This window comes from Prunus dulcis, chromosome 5 (genome assembly GCF_902201215.1).
Source record: "Prunus dulcis chromosome 5, ALMONDv2, whole genome shotgun sequence".
Taxonomy (NCBI): Eukaryota; Viridiplantae; Streptophyta; class Magnoliopsida; order Rosales; family Rosaceae; genus Prunus; species Prunus dulcis.
This window is the reverse complement of record NC_047654.1, coordinates 13,441,633-13,468,765: the sequence shown is the minus strand read 5'-3', so window position 1 is coordinate 13,468,765 and position 27,133 is coordinate 13,441,633. Positions and strand designations below refer to the sequence as shown.

General features: G+C 38.0%; 2 protein-coding genes across 13 annotated transcripts; both read left to right on the top strand.

Moving 5' to 3' along the window:
* The first annotated feature begins 119 nt into the window (after window positions 1-119).
* On the top strand, window positions 120-22,246 carry LOC117627724 (zinc finger CCCH domain-containing protein 43-like). Of its 12 annotated transcripts, XM_034359932.1 has the most exons (17): window positions 120-844; window positions 1,164-1,426; window positions 1,940-2,142; window positions 2,645-2,913; window positions 3,231-4,772; window positions 5,273-5,740; window positions 6,295-6,360; window positions 6,868-7,527; window positions 8,092-8,157; window positions 8,502-8,567; window positions 8,818-8,883; window positions 14,126-14,449; window positions 15,530-15,649; window positions 15,773-16,015; window positions 16,412-16,681; window positions 20,980-21,150; window positions 21,499-22,246. In XM_034359932.1, exons 5-17 carry the CDS (start codon window positions 4,164-4,166, stop codon window positions 21,580-21,582), a joined length of 3,213 nt encoding a protein of 1,070 aa, XP_034215823.1. In that variant the 5' UTR covers window positions 120-844; window positions 1,164-1,426; window positions 1,940-2,142; window positions 2,645-2,913; window positions 3,231-4,163; the 3' UTR covers window positions 21,583-22,246. The 12 variants fall into 12 exon arrangements, with proteins under 12 accessions (XP_034215823.1, XP_034215824.1, XP_034215825.1 ...); XM_034359933.1 differs by lacking the exons at window positions 14,126-14,449; window positions 15,530-15,649 and adding an exon at window positions 9,383-9,499 and having other exon boundaries at window positions 21,499-21,903; XM_034359934.1 differs by lacking the exons at window positions 8,502-8,567; window positions 14,126-14,449; window positions 15,530-15,649 and adding an exon at window positions 9,383-9,499 and having other exon boundaries at window positions 21,499-21,903.
* Window positions 22,106-27,133, top strand: LOC117627728 (zinc finger CCCH domain-containing protein 43-like). The gene is made up of 10 exons (XM_034359950.1): window positions 22,106-22,133; window positions 22,321-22,401; window positions 22,909-23,568; window positions 24,136-24,201; window positions 24,546-24,611; window positions 24,862-24,927; window positions 25,425-25,541; window positions 25,690-25,965; window positions 26,174-26,422; window positions 26,763-27,133. The coding sequence occupies exons 3-10, from the start codon at window positions 23,206-23,208 to the stop codon at window positions 26,859-26,861; spliced, it is 1,302 nt and encodes a 433-aa protein (XP_034215841.1). The 5' UTR covers window positions 22,106-22,133; window positions 22,321-22,401; window positions 22,909-23,205; the 3' UTR covers window positions 26,862-27,133.

Below are 27,133 nucleotides of genomic sequence, written 5' to 3'. Positions count from 1 at the left end.
TTGGCAGGGTAGGAACTCTAGCGGATGGAGTAGCCAGAGCTCCGGTTGGAACCAGTCTGATGCGACTAAAGGAATTGGTTTCGGGGTCAGGTTGGAATCAGACAGTTGAGGCTAAATTTACTGCTGGCACTCAGGACAAGGGAACAGGTTCTCATAATGAAGTGGGCAGAAGCTGGGGAAACAATTGGAAATCATCAGATGCTTCTAATGGGGACCAATCGTCTAGGTGGAAACAATTGACTGCAGCCAAAGAAGTCAAAGGAAACACTGATCAAGACGGCGGCTGGAACAAGGGACCGAGCTCAAATGCACAAGCTGGGGGCTGGGGCAACCAGGGTTCAGGTTGGAACAAAGGAACAGGTTCAGGATTTGGAGGCAGTACCGGAGAGCAACCAAGTGCTGCTGTTGGAGGTCAATCATCTGACTGGAAGCATTCAAGTGCTGCAAGCGGGGCTCAATCCTCTAGTTGGAATCAATCTGGTGAGGCAAAACAAGGAACTGAAGAAGGTGCAAAACCGACTAATTCATGGGGCAAAGCAGCAGCAGCAAGCTCTTGGGGGCAAGGGTTCTGATTGTGGAAGTAGCAAAGGAGGGTGGTGATCAAATCACCTCCTCAAAGAATTAGGGTTTTAAATTAAATGGTGTAGATACTGCTTTGTCTTTTGCAGAGCTAAAAGGATCTTAACTTAAACCCCCGTATCTATTGACAATGGTTGAAATTTTGGATGAACCCCAATCTTGGCTAAACTATCCCTTTGTCAACGTTCAAGCTTTTCTTAAAAAAGATGATGATTCCACCATATCAAAGGGATTCCTTCCTAAAATACAGAATGGAATGGTTCAGGTACTTTTATTCATCACTCCCGTATTATAGTCTTCAGTTTGACTAACTATCCTCACTTTGATACACCAATTAACATTTCTTAAGGGATAAGATTTCAAATAAATCTTTTTTGTGTTAACCTTTTTGTTCTATGTTATTTTTTATTCATTTTTCTCATGAAACTAGTAATATGACCTCTCTCTCTCTCTCTCTCTCTCTCTTTCTCTCTCTCTCTCTCTGTGTCGTGCATTCAACTAGTATAATAGGAGTACTACTGTTCTCTTTTTCATTTTCGCATACATGGTTTCCCTTCAAATTTTTTTGGTTGTGCCATGTTTAGGCTCCAGAATATCTACCAGAAAGATTCTTGCCTTCGCCTATGTTATGAACCACTCAGTGACTGAAACCAACACCTTTGAACAACATCCACAGGAGAAGAAAGTTGAAAAACTCCTCAAACGACCTGGCAACCTGTTTGCATTTAGTTCTCAAGAACAGGGGATTGTATGTTTAAATTTAATTGCAAATATCACCATCCAAAAAAATCAGACTGCCGTGTCCCCCTCGTGTGCACTGAGTGCCAAGGGCCTTCCTTTGAGAACAGTAAGTTCACTCTTCTTTGAATTGTGCTTTCTGAAGTGAATACATAATTATGGAATATGATCTAACAAGTACCTGCTGTACAATATTTTAAGTGATTGAATCATTGGAAATTTCAAAAATTTGCAAATTTTTAGCGTCCTTTAGATAAATTGGCAATGTACCACAAAAGTAATCATTACTAATACAAATTTGACCCTGGGAAGAGATTGTAGTGAAAGTTGTCGAAATGTCTCTTTTTTTAAATTTTTTTGGTGAAGAAAACCAACATGTCTCTTTCGACATAAAGATTCTTGACTAACTATGAGAGCCTGATTGCATATTACACTTAATTATATCATGCCATTTATCACACAAATTTTGTACTAACTTTGTTTCAAATACCAGTGTCAGAATGTTTGCACACAATACCATAGCTATGTCATTCACAATATTCAACTTCCATGAGCATCTCTATTGCATTTTCGCATGCATGTTTTTCCCTTCATTTATTTTTTTTGGTTGTGCTATGTTTAGGCTCCAGAATATCTACCAGAAAAAAGCATGTCTGCACCTCCACCCTTTGTTATGAATCACTCAGTCACTGAGACCAATTCCTATGAACAACATCCACAGCAGAAGTAAGTTGAAGAACTCCCAGAACGATCTAATTGCAAATATCAATATCCAAACAATCACACTGCAGTGTCCTGAGTGACAAGGGCCTCCCTTTGGGACCAGTAAGTTCACTCTTCTTTGAATTGTGCTTTTTAAAGTGAATGCATAATTATGGAATATGATCTAACAAGTACCTGTTGCGCAATTTTTTTTTTTTTAAAAACACGGAATAATTGAACAATTCAAAATTTTGCAAGTTGTTATGTTCCTTTGGATAAATCAGCAATGTGCCACGAAAATGTTTATTGCTGACACAAATTTGACCTTGGGAAGAGATTGTAGTGAAAGTTGTGGACGTGTCTTTTTTTTTTTTTTTCCCTCTTGTTCAGCAGAAAGATTCTTGACTAACTATGACTCTGAGAGCCTGTGTTTGATCACATATTACGCTTCATTATTCAATGCCATTGATCACACAAATTTTGTTTCAAATCCCTGCGTCAGAGCATTTGCACACAATACCATAGCTATGACATTTGCCATATTCAACTGCCATGGGCATCTCTTTTGCATTTTCGCATGCATGGTTTTTATTTCAATTTATTTTTTTGGTTGTGCCATGTTTAGGCTTTAGAATATCTTCCAGAAAGAAGCATGCCTGCCCCCCACCATATGTTATGAACTACTCGGTAACTGAAACTAACGCCTATGAACAACATCCACAGCAGAAGCAAGTTGAACAACTCCCAGAACGACCTGGGCAACCTGCTTGCATTTACTTCTCAAGAACAGGGGATTGTAAGTTTATATCTAATTGCAAATATCACCATCCAAAAAATCAGACTGCATTGTTCCCCTCATGTGCACTGAGTGACAAAGGCCTCCCTTTGAGACCAGTAAGTTCACTCTTCTTTGAAATTGTGTGTTTTTTTTAAGTGCATACATAATTATGGAATAGGATCAAACAAGTTGCTGTTGCACAATTTTTTTAAGTGATGGAATAATTGGGAAGTTCAAAAATTTTGCAAATTTTTTAGCTTCCTTTGGATAAATTAGCAATGTGCACCACGAAAATGTTCATTACCAGTCCTTTGTATTCAACATAAAGATTCTTGACTAACTATGAGAGCCTATCTTTGATCACATATTACGCTTTATTAGTGCAAGTCATTTATCACAATTTTTTTTAATACCAAATTTGTTTCAAATCCAGGGCTAGAACATTTGCACACAATACAGTACCTGTGGCATTTTCAATTCTGGGCCAGCTTGTAAATTTGACCATCCGTCGTTATCAACTTCCCTTCTGCTACCCGGCGACTACAAATGGGGCAGGGAACATCTGGAAGTAGAAGTAGAACTGATGCTACAATCAGTCGCAGTCACTGTAATAAGTTTTGCATGAAAACTGAAATGGATGCTAGAGCACAGGATTCGTATCACCAAGGACATGCAACTCCTTTTATGTTATTTAGTCTTGGAAATGTATCAAACTTTTTATCCCAGCTGCCACAGGCCTTTCAGTTTCAGATGTGAGAACTTGATGGAATGGATAACTTCCCGAGTATCTTCAATTGGCCACTTCTGTAATGGATAACTTTTTAGTCCCCCCAAAACCAAAACTACCGCCAACAAGGGATAGAAAGGGGGTTTTCTTTTAAATACAAATTAGGCTTAAGGGATTTTTTTTTTTTTTTTTTTAATTTATAAAAAACTTACTAAGAAGGATATCATACTTTGGTTTTGGGCTTGGTAAATGGAGTTTGAATATTTTTTGGTAATAGGTTGATGAAATTAAGCAACTCAAACAAATAACACATAAAGGAGGTTGATGTTTGTGATTGAGGGTGAAGGTTCAAGTCCACAATGTTTTCTGTCGTGAGTTTTTCTTCGCGACGAAGAAAAATTCACGTTCAAAAGCGAAAGCAGCTTTGATACCCAAAAAAAGAAAAGGAAAAAGCAGATGACTTTGATTGTACCAATCAAAACACTGGCCCAATTTCCACAAGCCAAAACTAAAGGGAAGGGAATCAAACTCGAATTCAATGCCGTGGTGATCAGATGAGTAATGATATGTGACTGGCACTGCAGGGTGTAAGCAAACCCAGCAACCCAGCTTCCTTCATCAAAACCACGATCAGCAGTGATGTTGACAGCTCCCATCGGCCTCCCAAATCCCGACGTTCCGTCAAATGCTGAACTCTCTGATCTCGATCTTGCCATCCTTGAAGAGATTCGGAAACTCGATGCCCTCCTTGATAAAATTCGGAAACTCGACCCCGCCCTGCTTGATAAGATTCGAAAATTCGACCCAGACGTCCTTGATGAGCTTCGGAAAATCGACCCTGTCCTCCTTGATGGCCTTCGGAAAATCCACCCGACCCTCCTTGACGAGCTTCGCAAAGTCGACCCCGCCGTCCTCCAAGAGATGCAGCTCGAGCCGGCTGAATGGGATCCTGCCATCATTGGTGGGATTCGTAAATTGTATTTGAAATTAAGGGAGGAAGATGAAGAAGTGGCTGAGAGGAGTGCTTGTAGCGGGCGCCAAACTGCAAAAGAAAATGAAAATGGAAACCAGAAGACACAGAGCGAAGAGACGGATGGAGGAGGAGGAGGAGAAAATAAGAATGACAATGGCAGTGAGGTGATGAAGATTGGCGAAGAAAGAAGCAGAAGCCAGCATTATCCAGTGAGGCCTGAAGCTGGAGAAGGAAAAACAGGAAGGAAAAACAGGAAAAACAGGAAAAACAATCAGGTATATCTCTCTTCTTTTTCCTTCAGTATTTGCTTATGTATGTATGGTTTTTACTGCAATTGTTTGATCTTCATGTCTAGATTTTGTTTTACTTCATATATTTGGTATTAAGTTGTATCTCAGTTTTGATAATGGGGTTTCTGAGTTGGTTATCTGGTTAGCATGCATAATTGAATAAATAAGCTAAAACCTTTTAACTTTTAGACAACTATAATATCGTTACGTCTTGAACATATTTGTTCATATTGTTTGGGAAGGTAAGTCATCTGTTTTGATCAATTTATAGTAACTAGTTAGTTAATTTATTATTGGATGTGTCTTCCCGACAATTGTATAGTGTTTCATGACAATCGCTTATTGCTTCTTTATACAGTTATTACAATTATGTTTTTAGATGTCAATGACAATTCTTTCCTTTTGTACCTTGTATTCAAATCTGTGAAAAGTGAATGTGGACTAGTAACAGTTTCAGGATGTTATAACACTTGAGCTTGTCGCAGAATTACTTCAGGTCAGGAGGACAGCATCCAAATCTCTACGCTTCCCCAAATCCAGGTAATGACGACGTGCTTTCCCCAAATCCTGGTAAAGTCGACACGGTCCTGCAGGTCGACCCTGCTGAATTGGATCCTGCCATCATTGATGCAATTTCTAAATTTTCTTTGAAAGGAAAGGAGGAAGGTGAACAAGAGGTCGAGGTTAGTTGTAGTAGGCCAGAAACTGAAATCAGAAACAAAAATGGAAACAAGAGACAGAGTGAAGAGAGGGATGGAGGAGGAGGAGTAGAAAATAAGAATGAGAATGGTGGTCAGGTGGAGAAGAAGGTTGATGATGAAAGAAGTAGAAGACATCATTACCCAGTGAGGCCTCCTGGAGCTGGAGACTCTTCGCATAATCTAAAGACTGGGACTCATAAGTTTGGGTCCAATTGCAAGTTTAACCGCACTCGTGGAAGCAAAAACAATCAGGTATATCTCTCTTCTTTTGCCTTCAGCACTTGCATATGTATGTTTATGGTTGAAAGATTAAGACTTTTTATGTTTGCCTGGCCTCAATTATCATTATTTGGGCTGAGAAATTTCTGGCAGAAAAACCATGCCTTTCTGTAGGTTTATTGGTTTGGTCGTTAGTTTTATTGTATGTGTACATGTATTATAAATTATAATGTATTGATCAGTTAGTGTATTATGCTGTGATAATGATGACTTTTTTCAGCGGAATTGACTCGAAATAAAGGAACGCACCACTTTCAAATTTGCTAAAAATATTGCCATAGAAGAGATTTTTGTGTTGATTCCATGCTTGTTACTTTTTGTTGTAGCTGAAAGCCTGAAACTGGTTTGTCTCATTTACATACATCTTTGTGGTGAAACTTGTTGTGCCAGAGAAATGGGGATTTTTGGTCTACCTTAGTGTTTGAGACATTAATGTTTCTGGCCTTGTATGATTGCAGGAAATATTTCTGTTCATGCTGCTCACTTTCTGTTTGTTGGTGTTTTGAAATTTATTATATTAATTAAAGGTGTCTAAGGACAAGATGAAGGAAAGGGAAGGGTTGGCAGAGAAGCCAGGCCAGACAGAATGCAAGGTTACTATCGTTATGATTCTCAGAAACTTTCTATCTGAAGTTATGGTTTTAACTGCAATTGTTTGATCTTCATGTCTAGATTTTGTTTACTTCATATATTTGGTATTAAGTAGTGTCTCAGTTTTTTGTGTTTTGATGATGATGTTTATGAGTTGGTTATCTGGTTAGCATGCATAATTGAATAAATAAGCTAAAACCTTCTAACTTTTAGACAACTATAGAATCATTAGGTCTTGAACATGTTTGTTCATATTGTTTGGGAAGGTAAGTCATCTGTTTTGATAAACTTATAGTAACTAGTTAGTTAATTTATTATTGGATGTGTTTTCACGACAACTGTATGGTGTTTCATGACAATCACTTATTGCTTTTTTATACAGTTATTACAATTATGTTTTTTGATGTCAATGACAATTCTTTCCCTTTGTACCTTGTATTCAAATTTGTGCAAAGCGATGGTGGACTAGTAACAGTTTCAGGATGTTATAACACTTGAGCTTGTCGCAGAATTACTTCAGGTCAGGAGGACAATGTCAAAATCGCTACGCTCCCCAAAATCCCGGTGACAACGACTCATTTTCCCCAAATTCCGACGTTCCCCCAAATCCCGGTAATGACGGCGTCCTTCCCCAAAATCCAGGTAAAGACGACATCCTTCCCCCAAATCACGGTGACACTGACTGCGATCTTGCCACCCTTAGGGAGATTCTGAGACATAAGACTGCCCTCCTTGGTATTATTCGGAAACTTGATGCTGGCCTCTTTGGTGATATTCAAAAAATCGACCCCGCCGTCCTCCGTGAGATGCAGGCCGACCCTGCTGAATGGGATCCTGCCATCATTGATGCAATTTGTAAATTGTCTTTGGAAGAAAAGGATGAAAGTGAAGAAGAGGTCGAGGTTAGTTGTGGTGGGCCAGAAACTGAAATCAGAAACGAGAATAGATACAAGACACAGAGCGAAGAGAGGGATGGAGGAGGAGGAGAAAATAAGAATGAGAATGGTGGTGAGGTGCAGAAGAAGGTTGATGAAGAAAGAAGCAGAAGACATCATTATCCAGTGAGGCCTCCTGGGGCTGGAGACTCTTTGCATAACCTAAAGACTGGGACTCATCAGTTTGGATCCAATTGCAAGTTTAACCTCACTCGTAGAAGCAAAAACAATCAGGTATACCTCTCTTCTTTTGCCTTCAGCACTTGCATATGTATGTTTATGGTTGAGAGATTGAGACTTTTTATGTTTGCCTGGCCTCAGTTATCATTATTTGGGCTGAGAATTGCTGGCAGAAGAACCATGCCTGTGTTTCTAACTTTCTATAGGTTTATTGGTTTTGTCGTTAGTGTATATGTATGTGTGCATGTGTTATAAATTATAATGTATTGATCAGTTAGTATATTATGCTGTGATGATGATGACTTTTTTCAGCGGAATTGACTCGAAATAAAGGGACGCACCACTTTCATATTTGCTAAATAATTGCCATAGAAGAGATTTTTGTGTTGATTCAATGCTTGTTACTTTTTGTTGTAACTGAAATCCTGAAACTGGCTTGTCTCTTTTACATACATCTTTGTGGTGAAATTTGTTGTGCCAGAGAAATGGGGACTTTTGGTCTACCTTAGTGTTTGAGACATTAATGTTTCTGGCCTTGTATGATTGCAGGAAATATTTCTGTTCTTGGTGCTCACTTTCTGTTTGTTGGTGTTTTGAAATTTCTCATGTTAATTGAAGGTTTCAAAGAACAAGATGAAGGAAAGGGAAGGGTTGGCAGAGAAGCCAGGCAAGACAGAATGCAAGGTTATAATCATTATGATTCTCAGAAACTATCTGAAGTTATGGTTGCAATTGTTTGATATTCATATCTAGATTCTCTTTTACATACATCTTTGTGGTGAAATTTGTTGTGCCAGAGAAATGGGGACTTTTGGTCTACCTTAGTGTTTGAGAGGATTTTGGGAATTACTTATACCGCATTACTGGTCATAGTATATTGTGAAGAAGACTATTTGATTTTACTTAACTCTTCTTTATTTATTTGTTTTTTCAATGTTTCTGGCCTTGTATGATTGCAGGAAATATTTCTGTTCATGGTGCTCACTTTCTGTTTGTTGGTGTTTTGAAATTTCTCATGTTAATTGAAGGTTTCAAAGAACAAGATGAAGGAAAGGGAAGGGTTGGCAGAGAAGCCAGGCAAGACAGAATGCAAGGTTATTATCGTTATGATTCTCAGAAACTATCTGAAGTTATGGTTGCAATTGTTTGATCTTCATATCTAGATTTTCTTTTACATACATTTTTGTGGTGAAATTTGTTGTGCCAGAGAAATGGGGACTTTTGGTCGACCTTAGTGTTTGAGACATTAATGTTTCTGGCCTTGTATGATTGCAGGAAATATTTCTGTTCATGGTGCTCACTTTCTGTTTGTTGGTGTTTTGAAATTTCTCATGTTAATTGAAGGTTTCAAAGAACAAGATGAAGGAAAGGGAAGGGTTGGCAGAGAAGCCAGGCAAGACAGAATTCAAGGTTATTATCGTTATGATTCTCAGAAACCGTCTGAAGTTATGGTTGCAATTGTTTCATCTTAATATCTAGATTCTGTTTTACTTCATATATTTGGTATTACGTAGTATCTTAGTTTTTTTTTTTTTTGGGTTTCAGAGTTTGGTTATCTGTAAGTCCGTTGGTTAGCATGCATTATTGAATAAATAAGCTAAAACCTTAACTTATAGACAACTATAGAATCATTAGGTCTTGAACATATTGTTTGGGAAATGAGTCATCTGTTTTGATCAAGTTATAGTAATTACTCAGTTAATTTATTATTGGATGTGTTTTCAAGACAACTGTGTACTGTTTCATGACAATCACAGTTACTGTTTTTTATACACTGATTACGATTATGTTTTTAGATGTCAATGTCAATGACAATTCTTTCCCTTTGTACCTTGTATTCAGATTTGTGTAATGTGCATGGTGGACTAGTAACAGTTTCATGATGTTATAACACTTGAGCTTCTCGCAGAATTACTTCAGGTCAGGAGGACGTAAATCCGGAAATGCTTGTGCTTTAAACCCCAGAAGAGGGGAAGCTTCTGTAGCTCCAATTCTAGAAAACTTTATGGGCCTGCCAATTCGTCCGGTATAAATTCTAGGTTTAATCTTCAAAATTTTGAGGAATGAATATCTATTTATGATTTATGATTTTATCTTTGCGTATTTTCTTGGTCTTTTGGAGCTATTATCATGTCTCAGTCTGTTCTGTGACTAGTTATTTTAATGTGTTACAGGGGGAGAAAGACTGTTCCTGCTATATGCGAACTCTCTCCTGTATGTACGGAACGAAGTGCAGGTTTAATCACCCTGATCCTACACCTGCAGGAGAATCTGACCCCCCATCTGGAAATGGTAATGGTGGACTTGCATCATTACAAGGTGCATCGTCAGCAACAGCAGCACGATGGTATGCACCAATATCATTGAACAATGCTCCAATTTATGAGCCAATAATGATTCCGCCATCGCAAGAGTTTCCTTCGCAAAATACAGAATGGAATGGTTATCAGGTAGTCTTCGGTGTCAGTAACTGTCATCACTTTGATATACCAATTAACATTGTTTAAGGGATAAGATTTCAAGTAAGATCTTTTCATTAAACTAGTAATATGGCCTCTCCCTCGCATTAAGTTAGTAATAGAACTACTACTGTTCTCTTTTGCATTTTTGCATGCATGCTTTTCCCTTCATTTTCTTTTTTTGGTTGTGGCATGTTTAGGCTCCAGAAAGAAGCATGCCTGCACCTCCACCATATGTCATGAACCACTCAGTGACTGAAACCAACACCTATGAACAATATCCACAGCAGAAGCAAGTTCAAGAATTCCCAGAGCGACCTGGGCAACCTGTTTGCTTGTACTTCTCAAGATCAGGGGATTGCAAGCATAAATCTAATTGCAAATATCACCATCCAAAAAATCAGACTGCAGTGCCCCCCTCATGTGACAAGGGCCTGCTTTTGAGACCAGTAAGTTCACTTTTCTTTGAATTGTGCTTTTAAATTGAATAATATGATCTAATAAGTACCTGTTGTACAAATTTTTGAAGTGATGGAATAATAATTGGAAAACTCAAAATAGTGAAAGTTTTTAGCTTCCTTTTAATAAGTTAGCAATGTGGCAAAAAAAAATGTTCATTACTGATACAAATTTGACCTTGGGAAAACATTGTAGTGAAAGTTGTGGACATCTCTCTTCCTACATAAAGAATCTTGACTAACCATGAGAGCCTATGTTTGATCACATATCACGCTTCATTATTGCATGTCATTGATCACACAAATTTTGTATTAAATTTGTAATCCCAGGGTCAGAACATCTGCACACAATACAGTGCGTATGGCATTTGCAATTCTGGGCCAGCTTGTAAATTTAACCATCCGTCATTATGATCTTCCCTTCTGTGACTAGACGACTACAAATGGGGCAGGAACATCCGAGAGTATAATTAGAACTGATGCTACAATCAGCCGCAGGCTGTGTAAATAAGTTTGCATGAAATGGCTTTTAGAGCACATATCTCTTTCTGTTATGTAGTAACTTTTTCTCCCAGCTGCCACAGGCCTTTCAGTTTCGGATGTGAGAACTTAATGGAAACAGGGCATGTAAATAATTTCGTATTTATGCATGTTATCTGAAAATCCAAGTTTAATTTGGAATATCCTCTGAATTCTATGGTTACGGTCTCTTCACGAGTATCTTCAATTGGCCACTTCTGTAATGGATAACTTTTTAGTCGCAATAGAAATGTGTGATATTTACCTCCAAACCAAACTAAATCAATAAATGACTGCCAACAGGGAGAGAAACTCTCATGCAACAGAAATAACACTTTTTGCTATTTTCGGGACAATGACACGTGAGATAACTTTTTAGCTTGCTAGTTACTAGTTGCTCTACTTATTGACCAAAGAAAAAAATTACTAGTTGCTACCACACATATGGGAGAAGATAAACTGAAGGCATGTTATCAATTCAAGTTAATTTATTACAAGACTTTAGAAAAGAAAAGAAAAGAAAATTTTCTTTGAATTATGATAAGAAATCAAATATATCAGTTCTTATAATTTGTTAAACATGTTATTAACTGGGTACCTTGTTTAACAAAACATTCGACACGACAAATTTATTAAATGAATCGAATTTAATTTGAGCTTTTTTGACATTTTTATTATCCCGATAACACATCTCGACACAACCCATTACCAATCTTAGGGCTCGGACTTGAAGACGTGGATGATGATCTCACTCAAAAGACGTAGTTGTGTTGACCACATAACATTTCTGTTATGTATCGAACTTGGAGACGTTTTATGCATAGGTTATCGTATAGTACATAAGTGAACATTATTCTCACCAATTAGAACACACAGCCATATCACAAAACCGCCAAGTATGGCAACTGAGGAAAATATTAAATACTACTTTTGCTACGAATGAAGAGAGATCGAGTTGATTCATAGAGAATAGAGTGAGACTGAAATAAGTTTGTAAAATTACAACAATAAATAAATAAATAAAAGTTTTTGACCATGTCAGATTTATGAAGCCAAGCTACCTCCCCAAAAAACAGAGGCAAAAAATTATCTGTGATTCCATAGTTTGCCGGTTTTAAATTTTCACAATTTAAGCACGTGCTACTAATTTTGTCAAATATACTTTGTTTGGCAAACTTTCGTCGAAAATACCCTTTTATATAAATAATACATATTTATTCCGTCACAAAATTAAACTGAAATTTAGATACAGAGAATGTCAAATTACACGAGTCAATTTGGTAGAATTGAAATCACACTGAAAACTACGAGGAAGGGGATTACAGTAGTTAGGGAGAATGGGTGCTTAATTATGAAAAACAAAACAAAATCAAGAACAGTACGAGGATAAACGATGAGAACCAAACAAGGGTATCTCATTCGAAGGTCGAAGGGTATCTCATTCGAAACCCAAAACAAAAGAAAACAAAAAAGCAGATGACTTTGAGTTGACCAATCAAAACAGAACGCTGGCTCAAACTCAGTGCCCTTGTTGTGATCAGATGCGTGAGGAAATGCAGGGTGCAAGCAAGCAACCATAGTTGCTTAAGTCAACAGCAAACCCAGCAATCCAGCTTCCTTCATCCATCACTAATAATAATAATAATTTAATTAATTCTCCACCCCCCCCAAAAAAAAAAAAAAAAAAAAAAAAAACACGATCAGTAACAAAACCACCAGTGATGTTGCCAGCTGCAGCTGTACGTGTCCTGCTCCCACTGTCAGCGTCTGTGATTTACGTAATTTATAGGTATTTGAGACCAGGACGGCAAGAGAGCTCTCCAAATACCAGTAACAACGACGTCGTTCCACCCCAAAATTCCGGTAACAGCGACGTCGTTCCCTATCCTGAACTCTCTGATCGCGATCGTACCATCCTTGAAGAGATTCTGAAAGATAACCATGTCCTCCTCGATAAGATTCGGGCACTCGAGCCCGCCTTCCTTGATGGGCTTCGGAAAATCAAGCCCGCCGTCCCCCGTGAGATGGTGTTCGACCCTGCTGAATTGGATCCTGTCATCGTTGATGCGATTCGTAAATTGTCTTTGAAAGGAGGAAAGGAGGAAGGCGAAGAAAACGAAAATGGAAACTTAAACGAGACGAAGAGCGAAGAGAGGGATGAGGAAAGAAGCAGAAGCCTTCATTACCCAGTGGGGCCTGGAGCTCGAGACTGTCTGTGTTATCTCGAGACTGGGACTTGTAAGTTTGGGCCCAATTGCAAGTTTAATCACCCTCGCATAATAACGAAAAACAATCAGGTATATCTCTCTTCTTTCGCCTTCGGCATTTGCGTATGTATAATGTATGTTTATGGTTGAAAGACTGAGACTTTTTATGTTTGGCCCGGCCTTCGTTTATCATTATTTGAGCTGAGAATTGCTGGCAGCAAAGCTATGTCTGTGATTCTATAGGTTTATTGGTTTAGTCCTTAGTGTATTTGTTCATCGGTGAGTATATTATGCTGTGATGATGATGATTTTTGTCCGCGGAACTTAACTAGTATCACTTTCATATGCTTTTTTTCTTTTACAACAATCTTTGTGGTGAAATTTGTTGTGCCCCCGGAGAAATGGGGACCTTGGGTCTGCCTTAGTGTTTGAGACCTTAATGTTTCCTGGCCTTGTATGATTGCTGTTCTTGGTGCTCTTCTCTCTTTATGTTTGTTATTATCGTTATGATTCTCAGAAACTTTCTATCTTAAGTTATGGTTTTTACTGCAATTGTTTGATCTTCATGTCTAGATTTTGTTTTATTTCATATATTTGGTATTAAGTTGTATCTCACTTTTTTGTGTTTTGATGATGGGGTTTCTGAGTTGGTTATCTGGTTAGCATGCATAATTGAATAAATAAGCTTAAACGTTTTAACTTTTGGACAACTTTAGAATCATTAGGTCTTGAACATATTTGTTCATATTGCTTGGGAAGGTAAGTCAGCTGTTTTGATCAACTTATAGTAACTAGTTAGTTAATTTATTATTGGATGTGTCTTTACGACAATTTTATAGTGTTTCATGACAATCACTTATTGCTCTTTTATACAGTTATTACAATTATGTTTTTAGATGTCTATGTCAATGACAATTCTTTCCCTTTGTACCTTTTATTCGAATATTTGCAAAGCGAATGATGGACTAGTAACAGTTTCGTGATGTCATAACACTTGAGCTTGTCGCAGAATTCCTTCAGGTCAGGAGGACGACATCCAAATCTCTACACTACCCCAAATCCCGGTAACGACGACGTCCTTCCCCCAAATTCCAACATTCCCTCAAATCTTGGTAACGACGACGTCTTTCCCCAAAATCCCGGTGACCCTGACCGTGAAAATGGAAATGGAAACGAGACACAGAGCGAAGAGAGGGATAAGGAAAGAAGCAGAATTCATCATTACCCGGTGAGGTTTGAAGCTGGAGACTGTTGGTCTTATCTAAAGACTGGGACATGTAATTTTGGGCCCAGTTGCAAGTTTAATCACCCTCATAGAAGGAAAAACGATCAGGTATATCTCTCTTCTTTTGCCTTCAGCATTTGTATATGTATGTTTATGGTTGAAAGATTGAGACTTTTTATGTTTGCCCCAGCCCTCGGTTATCATTAATTGAGCTGAGAATTGCTGGCAGCAAAGCCACGTATGTGATTCTATATGTTTATTGGTTTAATCATTAGGGTATATGTATGTGTGCATGTGTTATAATGTATTCATCGGTGAGTATATTATGCTGTGATGATGATTTTTGTCAGTGGAATTTACTCGAAATGAAAGGACGCACCACTTTCGTATTTTCTAAAGATAATCTTGCCCTAGAAGATATTTTTGCATTGATTCAAAGCTTGTTAACCTTTTGTTGTAGCTGAAAGCCTGAAACTGGCTTTTTTCCTTTTACATACATCTTTTTGGGGAAATTTGTTGTGCCAGAGACACGTGGACTTTGGGTCAGCCTTAGTGTTGGAGACATTAATGCTTCTGGCCTTGTATGAATGCAGGAAATATTTATGTTGTTGGTGCTCACTTTCTGTTTGTTGGTGTTTTGAAATTTATCATTTTGATTGAAGATTTCTAAGGCCAGGTATTGTCGTTATGATTCTCAGAAACTTTCTATCTGAAGTTATGGTTTTTACTGCAATTGCTTGGTCTTCATGTCTAGATTTTGTTTTCCTTCATATATTTTGTATTAAGTAGTATCTCAGTTTTTTATGTTTTGATGATGGGGTTTCAGCGTTTGGTTATCTGAAAGTTTGTAGGTTAGCATGTATAATTGAATAAATAAGCTAAAACCTTTTATATTTTAGACAAGTATAGAATCCTTAGGTCTTGAACATATTTCTTCATATTGTTTGGGAAGGTTTGTCGTCTGCTTTGATCAACTTATAGTAACTAGAGTTAAATTATTATAGGATGTGTTTTCACGACACGGTATATTGTTTCATGACAATCAGTTACGGCTTTTTTATTGATTACAACTTTTTTTTAGATATTGATGACAATTCTTTCCCTTTGTACCTTATATTCGAATCTGTGCAATATGCTTGATGGACTAGTAACAGTTTCATAATGTTATAACACTTGAGCTTGTCACAGAATTATTTCAGATCAGGAGGATGTAAACCCGGAAAGGCTTTTTCTTTCAACCCCAGAAGAGGGGAACCTTCTGTGGCTCCAGTTCAAGAACTTAACTTTATGGACCTGCCAATTTGTCCGGTATAAATATCTATTAACGAAGTTTAAGATTTATTATTTTACTTTTTGCTTAATTTCTTGGTCTTTTGGAGCTATTATCATGTCTCAGTCTATTCCCTGAATATTTGTTTTTACATGTTACAGGGGGAGAAAGAATGTCCTTACTATATGAAAAATGGCTCCTGCAAGTCTGGAACTAACTGCACGTTTAATCACCCTGATCCTACCGCTATAGGAGAATCTGGCCCCCCATCCGGATACATTGATGGTGGACCTGCATCAGTACAAGGTGCATCGTCAGCAACAGCATGGGATTCCCTTTGTGTGCCAATGATTCCGCCATCTCAAGGGATTTCTTGCCAAAATACAGAATGGAATGCTTCTCAGGTACTTTTATTCATCACTCCCACATTATAGTGTTGGGTGTTATCACTTTGGTATACCAATCCCCCCTTTCCTTTTCTCCCTCTCTCTTTTTAATGTGATAGTGGCCAGTTGTAGTCATCTGTTTATTTGTTGATATATCTGTCCATTCAAACCTTTTAATGGGCGTCCCTTTTAGTTTGTGGGTATTATTACTTCTTGAGTCGTTAAGCTATGGTGAGTCCTGATGGGGAAAGTATGAAACTTTTCCTGATTATGTTACGAATCACATCCTGTGATGCCGTTCAATTTGCACCAAACAATTTTTTCTTGTGCATGGATATGTAGAATATATAGAACTACTACCTTTTCGCATGCATGCTTTCCCCTTCAAATTTGTTTTGGTTGTGGCATGTTTAGGATCCAGAATATCTACCAGAGAGAAGCATACCTGCACCTCCACCATATGTTATGAACAAGGCCGTGACTGAAACCAACATCTATGAACAAAATCCACAGCAGAAGCAAGTTGAAGAATTCCCAGAACGACCTGGGCAACCTATTTGCATTTACTTCTTAAGAAAAGGGGATTGCAAGAATAGATCTAATTGCAAATATCACCATCCAAAAAATCAGACTGCAGTGCCCCCCTCATGTGCACTGAGTGACAAGGGCCTCCCTTTGAGACCAGTGAGTTCGTATGTGTTTGGAGTGTGCTTTTTAAAGTAATTACATAATTATGGAATATGATCTAACAAGTACCTGTTGCACAATTTTTAAGTGATGGAATAATTGGAATTTTCAAAATTGTGCAAGTTTTTAGCTTCCTTTGGATAAATTAGCGTGTGCCACTAAAATGTTCATTACTAATACAAATTTTATCTTGGGAAATAATACTTGTGTTGAAATTTGTGGACACCTCTTTCTACATAAAGAATCTTGACTAACCATGGGAGCCTATGTTTGATCACTTATTACGCTTCATTATTGCATGTCATTGATCGCACAAAATTTTGTACTAAATTTTGTTTCAAATCCAGGGCGAGAACATTTGCACACAATACAGTAGCTATGGCATTTGCAATTCTGGGCCAGCTTGTAAATTTGACCATCCGTCATTATCAACTTTCCTTCTGTGACTCGACGACTACAAATGGGGGAGGAACATCTGGGAGTAGAAGTGAACTGATGCTACAATTCAGCCGCAGCCTGTGCAATAAGTTTTGCCTGAAATAGCTGCTGGAGCACAGGATTCGCATCACCAAGGACATGTAATCTCTTTTTGTTAGTCTTATAAATGTATCAAACTTTTTCTCCCAGCTGCCACCTTTCACTTCTGTTATGGATGAGTTTTAGCTCACAATAGAAATGTGTACTATTGACCTCCAAACCAAACGACTGCTAACAAGGGGGAGGTTTTTTCTTTTCTTTTCTTGTTTTCTTGATCAATGGGGGCGAGGGATTCAAACTTGGGGATCTCTTCAAACGTTGGGAGTATTTGTTTTACCTTTGTGGGAGGATTCTTGGGATAATGCTCATTGACAGGGTTTTATCCAGCACCATTTCTTGTAGGCTGCTGTCAGTTTTTTGCGGTGACGATCTTCACTTGAGCTGACACTGGTCTTCTTTTCATCTCTGTCCTTGTTGAATATAACAGTAAATCCTTCAGCTGAAGCTGCGTTATTTACCTGCTTAATTATTGAAAAAAAGAAGAAAAAAGCTCCCAATTAGTATCTACCACACTAACTGGCTAGGTCATATGTCTCGTCTTGATGTTGGTTGCCCATTATGATTTATACAAACACGTTTGCGCGCACACGCATGGTTTCTAATCGGTCTATGAAGATTGGACAGAAAAGATGGTTTTGATGAAACCTATATCGAATTCGAACCCATTTCTCCACACATCTGCCTTCATTCGTCGCCCCCTTTCTCTAACCTTTACCTTTGTGTAGACTTTTTTGTATGATTTGGTCAATTATACTGGATTAATTTCTACATTCCTACCTCCATATCAATCCCTTGCCTTATGCATATGGCATGCCTGCATGTCGTTAGATCTGCGTGAAGACTGAATTTACCATGTACCTTTGCTTGCTTAGTATTTAATAAACTTAAGAAAATAATCATCAACAAACTCAATCGTACCTTACAATTGCAATCGAGACAGGGAGGGGATATAACATATAGTTGAATTACGAGGTATATCAAATTCCGTAACATACTTACTTATTCATAGAATTGAACAAAAATTTAGACGTATCCTTGAATTTTTTGAGAGTATCAAATTATATGGATCAAATTGTCAGAACTAAAAACACACATACCAAAATAGAAAACCGACAAATTACATTGGAAAAAAGAGTTTTTCTATTTAAACCCCTACACTTCTCTTTATTCCCCCTATATTCTAAGTTCACCCTAACTTCTAATTCAAATTTTCATAATTTCTAAGAAAACCTCGCTATCTTCCCAAACTACTCCTAAATACACACCTAACAGAAAAAAAAATTAATTAAAAACTTGTCAACCTCACAACCTATTATCTTGTTCATCACAACTCTAAGTTCATCTCAACTTCACATTACTTAAAGAGATAAAAACATTGTTATCAAATGTAGTAGCATGATTATTATTTTTATTTTTTATAGGCTACTCTAGGGGGAGGGGGGGCTCAAGCACCAATGTGCACACATGGGGTTTCGAACGGGAGTGTCATGGGAGAAAAGGGGAAGTCACCACTACTATGGTACAATCCATTGGCTTATATATGTACTAGAATTAAGTATTAAGTTGAATAACATTGAAAAGGAAAAAGCTTAATAATTTAAATATCGAGGTAAAATTAAAAAAAATCATGTTTAAATAAAAAAATTCGAAAAAAAAATTGAAAAGGAAAAAGCAGATGACTTTGACTTCACCACCCAGAACAGAATATTGGCTCAAACTCAATGCCCTGGTGATCAGATGAGTGAGGATGTGCAGAGTGCAAGGCAGCAAGCAACCATAGTGGTACTTGGCGGTTGCTAAGTTGACAGCAAACCCAGCAACCCAGCTTCCTTAATCCATCACTAATATTTAATTAATTCTCAAGAACACGATCAGCAGGATGTTGCCATCTGCAGCTGTAGCTGCACGTCTCCTACTACCAGTGTCAGTGTCAGTGGTTTACGTAATTTATAAGTATTGGAGATCTGGACGGCAAACAGAGAGCTGGGTTCCCCCAAATCGCAGTAACAACGACGATGTTACCCCAAACTCCGGTAACAACGGCGTCGTTCCCCCAAATTCCGGTAACAACGATGTCGTTCCCTGTCCTGAACTGTCTGATCGCGATCTTGCCATCCTTGAAGAGATTCTGAAAGATGACCCTGTCCTCCTTTATGAGATTCGGACACACGACCCCGCCGTTATTAATGAGCTTCGGAAATTCGATCCCGCCGTCCTCCGTGAGATGGTGTTGGACTCTGCTGAGGTGGATCCTACCATCATTGATGCGATTCGTAAATTGTGTTTGAAACGAAAGGAGGAAGATGAAAAAGAGGCTAAGGGGAGTTGTAGTGGCCGAGAAACTGAAAGCGAAAACGAAAATGGAAACGAGACACAGCGCCAAGAGAGGGATGAGGAAATAAGCAGAAGCCGTCATTACCCATTGAGGCCTGAAGCTGCAGACTGTTCGTATTATCTAAAGACTGGGACTTGTAAGTTTAGGTCCAATTGCAAGTTTAATCACCCTCGCACAACAACGAAAAACAATCAGGTATCTGTCTTCTTTCGCCTTCAGCATTTGCAATGTATGATATAATGTATGTTTATGGTTGAAAGGTTGAGACTTTTTATGTTTGCCCGGTCTCGGCCTCATTTCAGTTACAACATTTATGGCACACTGCTAGTGTTAGTATATTATGCTGTGATCATAATTTTTGTCCGCGGAATTGACTCGAAATGAAGGGACGCACCACTTTCATATTTGCTAAAAAATGATATTGCCATAGAAGATATTTTACTTTTGCTTGTACCCGAAAGCCTGGAACTGGCTTTTTCTTTTGCATACATCTTTGTGGTGAAAATTGTTGTGCCAGAGAAATGGGGACATTGGGTCCGCCTTAGTGTTTGAGACATTAATGTTATACCACTTGAGCTTGTTGCAGGATCACTTCTGGTCAGGAGGACGTAAAGACGGAAGAGACGGTAGTTTCAACCCCAGAAGTAGGGAACCTTTTGCAGCTCCATTTGTAGAAAACTTTATGGGCCTGCCAATTCGTCCGGTATAAATTTTAGGTTTGATCTGCAAAATTTTGAGGAATGAATTTATATTCATATCTTTAAGATTTATGATTTTATCTTTGCGTATATTCGTGGTCTTTTGGAGCTAATATCATGTCTCAGTCTCTTCTTTGAATATTTATTTTAACGTGTTACAGGGGGAGAGAGACTGTCCCTACTATATGCGAAATCTCTCCTGCAGGTATGGTTTAAGCTGTAGGTTTAATCACCCTGATCCTACACCTGCAGGAGAATCTGACCCCCCATCTGGATATGGTAATGGTGGGCCTGCATCATTGCAAGGTGCATCGTCATCAACAGCAGCACGATGGTCTGCACCAAGATCATTGTACAATGCTCCACTTATAATTCCACCATCTCAAGGGATTCCTTCCAGAAATACAGAACACAATGGTTATCAGGTACTTTTATTCATCACTCCCGTATTATAGTCATCAGTTTCAGTAACTGTCATCACTTTGATATACAATTTAACATTTTTTAAGGGATAAGATTTCAAGTAAGAACCTTTTTTTCCATGTTACTTTAAAAAAAAAACCATTTTTAGTATGGCCCCTCTCTCTCTCTCTCTCTCTCTCTCTCTCTCTCTCTCTTCCATGTTGTGGCACGTTCAGGCTACAGAAACAAGTATGCCTGCACCTCCACCATATGTTTTTAACCACTCAGTGACTGAAACCAACGCTTATGAACAATATCCACAGCAGCAGCAAGTTGAAGAGCTCCCACAACGACCTGGGCAACCTGTTTGCATTTACTTCTCAACAACAGGGGATTGTAAGTTTAAATCTAATTGCAAATATCACCCTCCCAAAAATCAGACTGCAGTGTCCCCCTCATGTGCACTGAATGACAAGGGCCTGCCTTTGAGACCAGTAAGTTCACTTTTCTTTGAATTGTGCTTTTCAAAAGTGAATACATAATTATGGAATATGATCTAACAAGTAGCTGTTGTACAATTTTTTCAAGTGATGGAATAATTGGAAAATTCAAAATTTTGCAAGTTGTTAGCTTCCTTTGAATAAATTAGCAGTGTGCCATAAAGATGTTCATTACTAATACAAATTTGACCTTGGGACAAAATTGTAGTCAAAGTTGTGGACATCTCTCTTTCAACATAAAGATTCTTGACTAACCATGACAGCCTTTGTTTGATCACATATTACGCTTCATTATTGCATGTCATTGATCACACAAATTTTGTGTTAAATTTGTAATCCCAGGGTCAGAACATCTGCACACAATACAGTACCTATGGCATTTGCAATTCTGGGCCAGCTTGTAAATTTGACCATCCGTCATTATGAACTTCCCTTCTGTGACTCAATGACTACAAATGGGGCACGAACATCTGGGAGTAGAAGTAGAACTGATGCTACAATCAACCGCATCCTCTGTAATAAGTTTTGCATGAAATGGCTGTTATAGCACAGAATTCGCACCACCAAGGATATGTGATCTCTATTTCTTATTTAGTCTTAGAAATGTATTGTACTTTTTCTCCCAGCTGCCACAAGCCTCAGTTTCGGGTGTGAGAACTTAATGGAAACAGGACATGTAAATAATTTTGTAGTTATGTCATTTTACCAGAAAATCCAAGTTTAATTCAGAATGCCCTCAGAAATTTATGGCCACGGTCTCTTACGAGTATCTTCAATAGGTCACTTCTGTAATGCACTGCCAATAAGGGAGAGGGGGGTTTTTCTTTTAACCAGTGGGCGATGGGGATTCACTCTGTTCCTCCTGAAATGAATTAGCTTCAGGGCTTGGTAGGAGCTGATGAGATTCATACAAGGTCCTGCTGCAACCATATATATTTCTAGTGCAATTTTCCACAGAACTAAGCAGTGAAGTCCAGGTACAATAGTAATATATTTTACTCTTATTAGTAATAGAGTGATATTGTTGTGCCCAAGTATTAAACTGAGAACGACAAATTTCTGTATATATATATTACAAATTTTTAAGTTTGCCACTCCTCTTTTTCATTCTATATAACAAAATATATATATATATATGCAAAACCTTTTGAAACATATATATAGAAGACAAAAGAAGCCAAAATCAAGCACAAGTTGAAGGAAAGGGAAGGGTTGGCAGAGAAGCCAGGCCAGACAGAATGCAAGGTTACTATCGTTATGATTCTCAGAAACTTTCTATCTGAAGTTATGGTTTTAACTGCAATTGTTTGATCTTCATGTCTAGATTTTGTTTACTTCATATATTTGGTATTAAGTAGTGTCTCAGTTTTTTGTGTTTTGATGATGATGTTTATGAGTTGGTTATCTGGTTAGCATGCATAATTGAATAAATAAGCTAAAACCTTCTAACTTTTAGACAACTATAGAATCATTAGGTCTTGAACATGTTTGTTCATATTGTTTGGGAAGGTAAGTCATCTGTTTTGATAAACTTATAGTAACTAGTTAGTTAATTTATTATTGGATGTGTTTTCACTACAACTGTATGGTGTTTCATGACAATCACTTATTGCTTTTTTATACAGTTATTACAATTATGTTTTTAGATGTCAATGACAATTCTTTCCCTTTGTGCCTTGTATTCAAATTTGTGCAAAGCGATGGTGGACTAGTAACAGTTTCAGGATGTTATAACACTTGAGCTTGTCGCAGAATTACTTCAGGTCAGGAGGACAACGTCAAAATCGCTACGCTCCCCAAAATCCCGGTGACAACGACTCATTTTCCCCAAATTCCGACGTTTCCCCAAATCCCGGTAATGACGGCGCCCTTCCCCAAAATCCAGGTAAAGACGACATCCTTCCCCCAAATCACGGTGACACTGACTGCGATCTTGCCACCCTTAGGGAGATTCTGAGACATAAGACTGCCCTCCTTGGTATTATTCGGAAACTTGACGCTGGCCTCTTTCGTAATATTCAAAAAATCGACCCCGCCGTCCTCCGTGAGATGCAGGCCGACCCTGCTGAATGGGATCCTGCCATCATTGATGCAATTTGTAAATTGTCTTTGGAAGAAAAGGATGAAAGTGAAGAAGAGGTCGAGGTTAGTTGTGGTGGGCCAGAAACTGAAATCAGAAACGAGAATAGATACAAGACACAGAGCGAAGAGAGGGATGGAGGAGGAGGAGAAAATAAGAATGAGAATGGTGGTGAGGTGCAGAAGAAGGTTGATGAAGAAAGAAGCAGAAGACATCATTATCCAGTGAGGCCTCCTGGGGCTGGAGACTCTTCGCATAACCTAAAGACTGGGACTCATCAGTTTGGATCCAATTGCAAGTTTAACCTCACTCGTAGAAGCAAAAACAATCAGGTATACCTCTCTTCTTTTGCCTTCAGCACTTGCATATGTATGTTTATGGTTGAGAGATTGAGACTTTTTATGTTTGCCTGGCCTCAGTTATCATTATTTGGGCTGAGAATTGCTGGCAGAAGAACCATGCCTGTGTTTCTAACTTTCTATAGGTTTATTGGTTTTGTCGTTAGTGTATATGTATGTGTGCATGTGTTATAAATTATAATGTATTGATCAGTTAGTATATTATGCTGTGATGATGATGATGACTTTTTTCAGCGGAATTGACTCGAAATAAAGGGACGCACCACTTTCATATTTGCTAAATAATTGCCATAGAAGAGATTTTTGTGTTGATTCAATGCTTGTTACTTTTTGTTGTAACTGAAATCCTGAAACTGGCTTGTCTCTTTTACATACATCTTTGTGGTGAAATTTGTTGTGCCAGAGAAATGGGGACTTTTGGTCTACCTTAGTGTTTGAGACATTAATGTTTCTGGCCTTGTATGATTGCAGGAAATATTTCTGTTCTTGGTGCTCACTTTCTGTTTGTTGGTGTTTTGAAATTTCTCATGTTAATTGAAGGTTTCAAAGAACAAGATGAAGGAAAGGGAAGGGTTGGCAGAGAAGCCAGGCAAGACAGAATGCAAGGTTATAATCATTATGATTCTCAGAAACTATCTGAAGTTATGGTTGCAATTGTTTGATATTCATATCTAGATTCTCTTTTACATACATCTTTGTGGTGAAATTTGTTGTGCCAGAGAAATGGGGACTTTTGGTCTACCTTAGTGTTTGAGAGGATTTTGGGAATTACTTATACCGCATTACTGGTCATAGTATATTGTGAAGAAGACTATTTGATTTTACTTAACTCTTCTTTATTTATTTGTTTTTTCAATGTTTCTGGCCTTGTATGATTTCAGGAAATATTTCTGTTCATGGTGCTCACTTTCTGTTTGTTGGTGTTTTGAAATTTCTCATGTTAATTGAAGGTTTCAAAGAACAAGATGAAGGAAAGGGAAGGGTTGGCAGAGAAGCCAGGCAAGACAGAATGCAAGGTTATTATCGTTATGATTCTCAGAAACTATCTGAAGTTATGGTTGCAATTGTTTGATCTTCATATCTAGATTTTCTTTTACATACATTTTTGTGGTGAAATTTGTTGTGCCAGAGAAATGGGGACTTTTGGTCGACCTTAGTGTTTGAGACATTAATGTTTCTGGCCTTGTATGATTGCAGGAAATATTTCTGTTCATGGTGCTCACTCTCTGTTTGTTGGTGTTTTGAAATTTCTCATGTTAATTGAAGGTTTCAAAGAACAAGATGAAGGAAAAGGAAGGGTTGGCACAGAAGCCAGGCAAGACAGAATTCAAGGTTATTATCGTTATGATTCTCAGAAACCGTCGGAAGTTATGGTTGCAATTGTTTCATCTTAATATCTAGATTCTGTTTTACTTCATATATGTGGTATTACGTAGTATCTTTTTTTTTTTTTTTTGGGTTTCAGAGTTTGGTTATCTGTAAGTCCGTTGGTTAGCATGCATTATTGAATAAATAAGCTAAAACCTTAACTTATAGACAACTATAGAATCATTAGGTCTTGAACATATTGTTTGGGAAATGAGTCATCTGTTTTGATCAAGTTATAGTAATTACTCAGTTAATTTATTATTGGATGTGTTTTCAAGACAACTGTGTACTGTTTCATGACAATCACAGTTACTGTTTTTTATACACTGATTACGATTATGTTTTTAGATGTCAATGTCAATGACAATTCTTTCCCTTTGTACCTTGTATTCAGATTTGTGTAATGTGCATGGTGGACTAGTAACAGTTTCATGATGTTATAACACTTGAGCTTCTCGCAGAATTACTTCAGGTCAGGAGGACGTAAATCCGGAAATGCTTGTGCTTTAAACCCCAGAAGAGGGGAAGCTTCTGTAGCTCCAATTCTAGAAAACTTTATGGGCCTGCCAATTCGTCCGGTATAAATTCTAGGTTTAATCTTCAAAATTTTGAGGAATGAATATCTATTTATGATTTATGATTTTATCTTTGCGTATTTTCTTGGTCTTTTGGAGCTATTATCATGTCTCAGTCTGTTCTGTGACTAGTTATTTTAATGTGTTACAGGGGGAGAAAGACTGTTCCTGCTATATGCGAACTCTCTCCTGTATGTACGGAACGAAGTGCAGGTTTAATCACCCTGATCCTACACCTGCAGGAGAATCTGACCCCCCATCTGGAAATGGTAATGGTGGACTTGCATCATTACAAGGTGCATCGTCAGCAACAGCAGCACGATGGTATGCACCAATATCATTGAACAATGCTCCAATTTATGAGCCAATAATGATTCCGCCATCGCAAGAGTTTCCTTCGCAAAATACAGAATGGAATGGTTATCAGGTAGTCTTCGGTGTCAGTAACTGTCATCACTTTGATATACCAATTAACATTGTTTAAGGGATAAGATTTCAAGTAAGATCTTTTCATTAAACTAGTAATATGGCCTCTCTCTCGCATTAAGTTAGTAATAGAACTACTACTGTTCTCTTTTGCATTTTTGCATGCATGCTTTGCCCTTCATTTTCTTTTTTTGGTTGTGGATGTTTAGGCTCCAGAAAGAAGCATGCCTGCACCTCCACCATATGTCATGAACCACTCAGTGACTGAAACCAACACCTATGAACAATATCCACAGCAGAAGCAAGTTCAAGAATTCCCAGAGCGACCTGGGCAACCTGTTTGCTTGTACTTCTCAAGATCAGGGGATTGCAAGCATAAATCTAATTGCAAATATCACCATCCAAAAAATCAGACTGCAGTGCCCCCCTCATGTGACAAGGGCCTGCTTTTGAGACCAGTAAGTTCACTTTTCTTTGAATTGTGCTTTTAAATTGAATAATATGATCTAATAAGTACCTGTTGTACAAATTTTTGAAGTGATGGAATAATAATTGGAAAACTCAAAATAGTGAAAGTTTTTAGCTTCCTTTTAATAAGTTAGCAATGTGGCAAAAAAAAAATGTTCATTACTGATACAAATTTGACCTTGGGAAAACATTGTAGTGAAAGTTGTGGACATCTCTCTTCCTACATAAAGAATCTTGACTAACCATGAGAGCCTATGTTTGATCACATATCACGCTTCATTATTGCACGTCATTGATCACACAAATTTTGTACTAAATTTGTAATCCCAGGGTCAGAACATCTGCACACAATACAGTGCGTATGGCATTTGCAATTCTGGGCCAGCTTGTAAATTTAACCATCCGTCATTATGTTCTTCCCTTCTGTGACTAGACGACTACAAATGGGGCAGGAACATCCGAGAGTATAAATAGAACTGATGCTACAATCAGCCGCAGGCTGTGTAAATAAGTTTGCATGAAACGGCTTTTAGAGCACGTATCTCTCTGTTATGTAGTAACTTTTTCTCCCAGCGGCCACAGGCCTTTCAGTTTCGGATGGGAGAACTTAATGGAAACAGGGCATGTAAATAATTTCGTATTTATGCATGTTACCTGAAAATCCAAGTTTAAATATCCTCTGAATTCTATGGTTACGGTCT

What these genes read in the sequence shown, in the direction of transcription:
- LOC117627724 (XM_034359932.1), top strand. Translation starts at nt 4,164, where the DNA reads ATGTTGACAGCTCCCATCGGCCTCCCAAATCCCGACGTTCCGTCAAAT. An exon ending in AAAACAGGAAAAACAATCAG is followed by an intron (nt 4,773 to 5,272) that starts GTATATCTCTCT and finishes AGCTTGTCGCAG; the next exon opens with AATTACTTCAGGTCAGGAGG. An exon ending in GTGGAAGCAAAAACAATCAG is followed by an intron (nt 5,741 to 6,294) that starts GTATATCTCTCT and finishes TATTAATTAAAG; the next exon opens with GTGTCTAAGGACAAGATGAA.
- LOC117627728 (XM_034359950.1), top strand. Translation starts at nt 23,206, where the DNA reads ATGCAGGCCGACCCTGCTGAATGGGATCCTGCCATCATTGATGCAATT. An exon ending in CAGGCAAGACAGAATGCAAG is followed by an intron (nt 24,612 to 24,861) that starts GTTATTATCGTT and finishes TGTTAATTGAAG; the next exon opens with GTTTCAAAGAACAAGATGAA. An exon ending in AGGGCCTGCTTTTGAGACCA is followed by an intron (nt 26,423 to 26,762) that starts GTAAGTTCACTT and finishes TTGTAATCCCAG; the next exon opens with GGTCAGAACATCTGCACACA.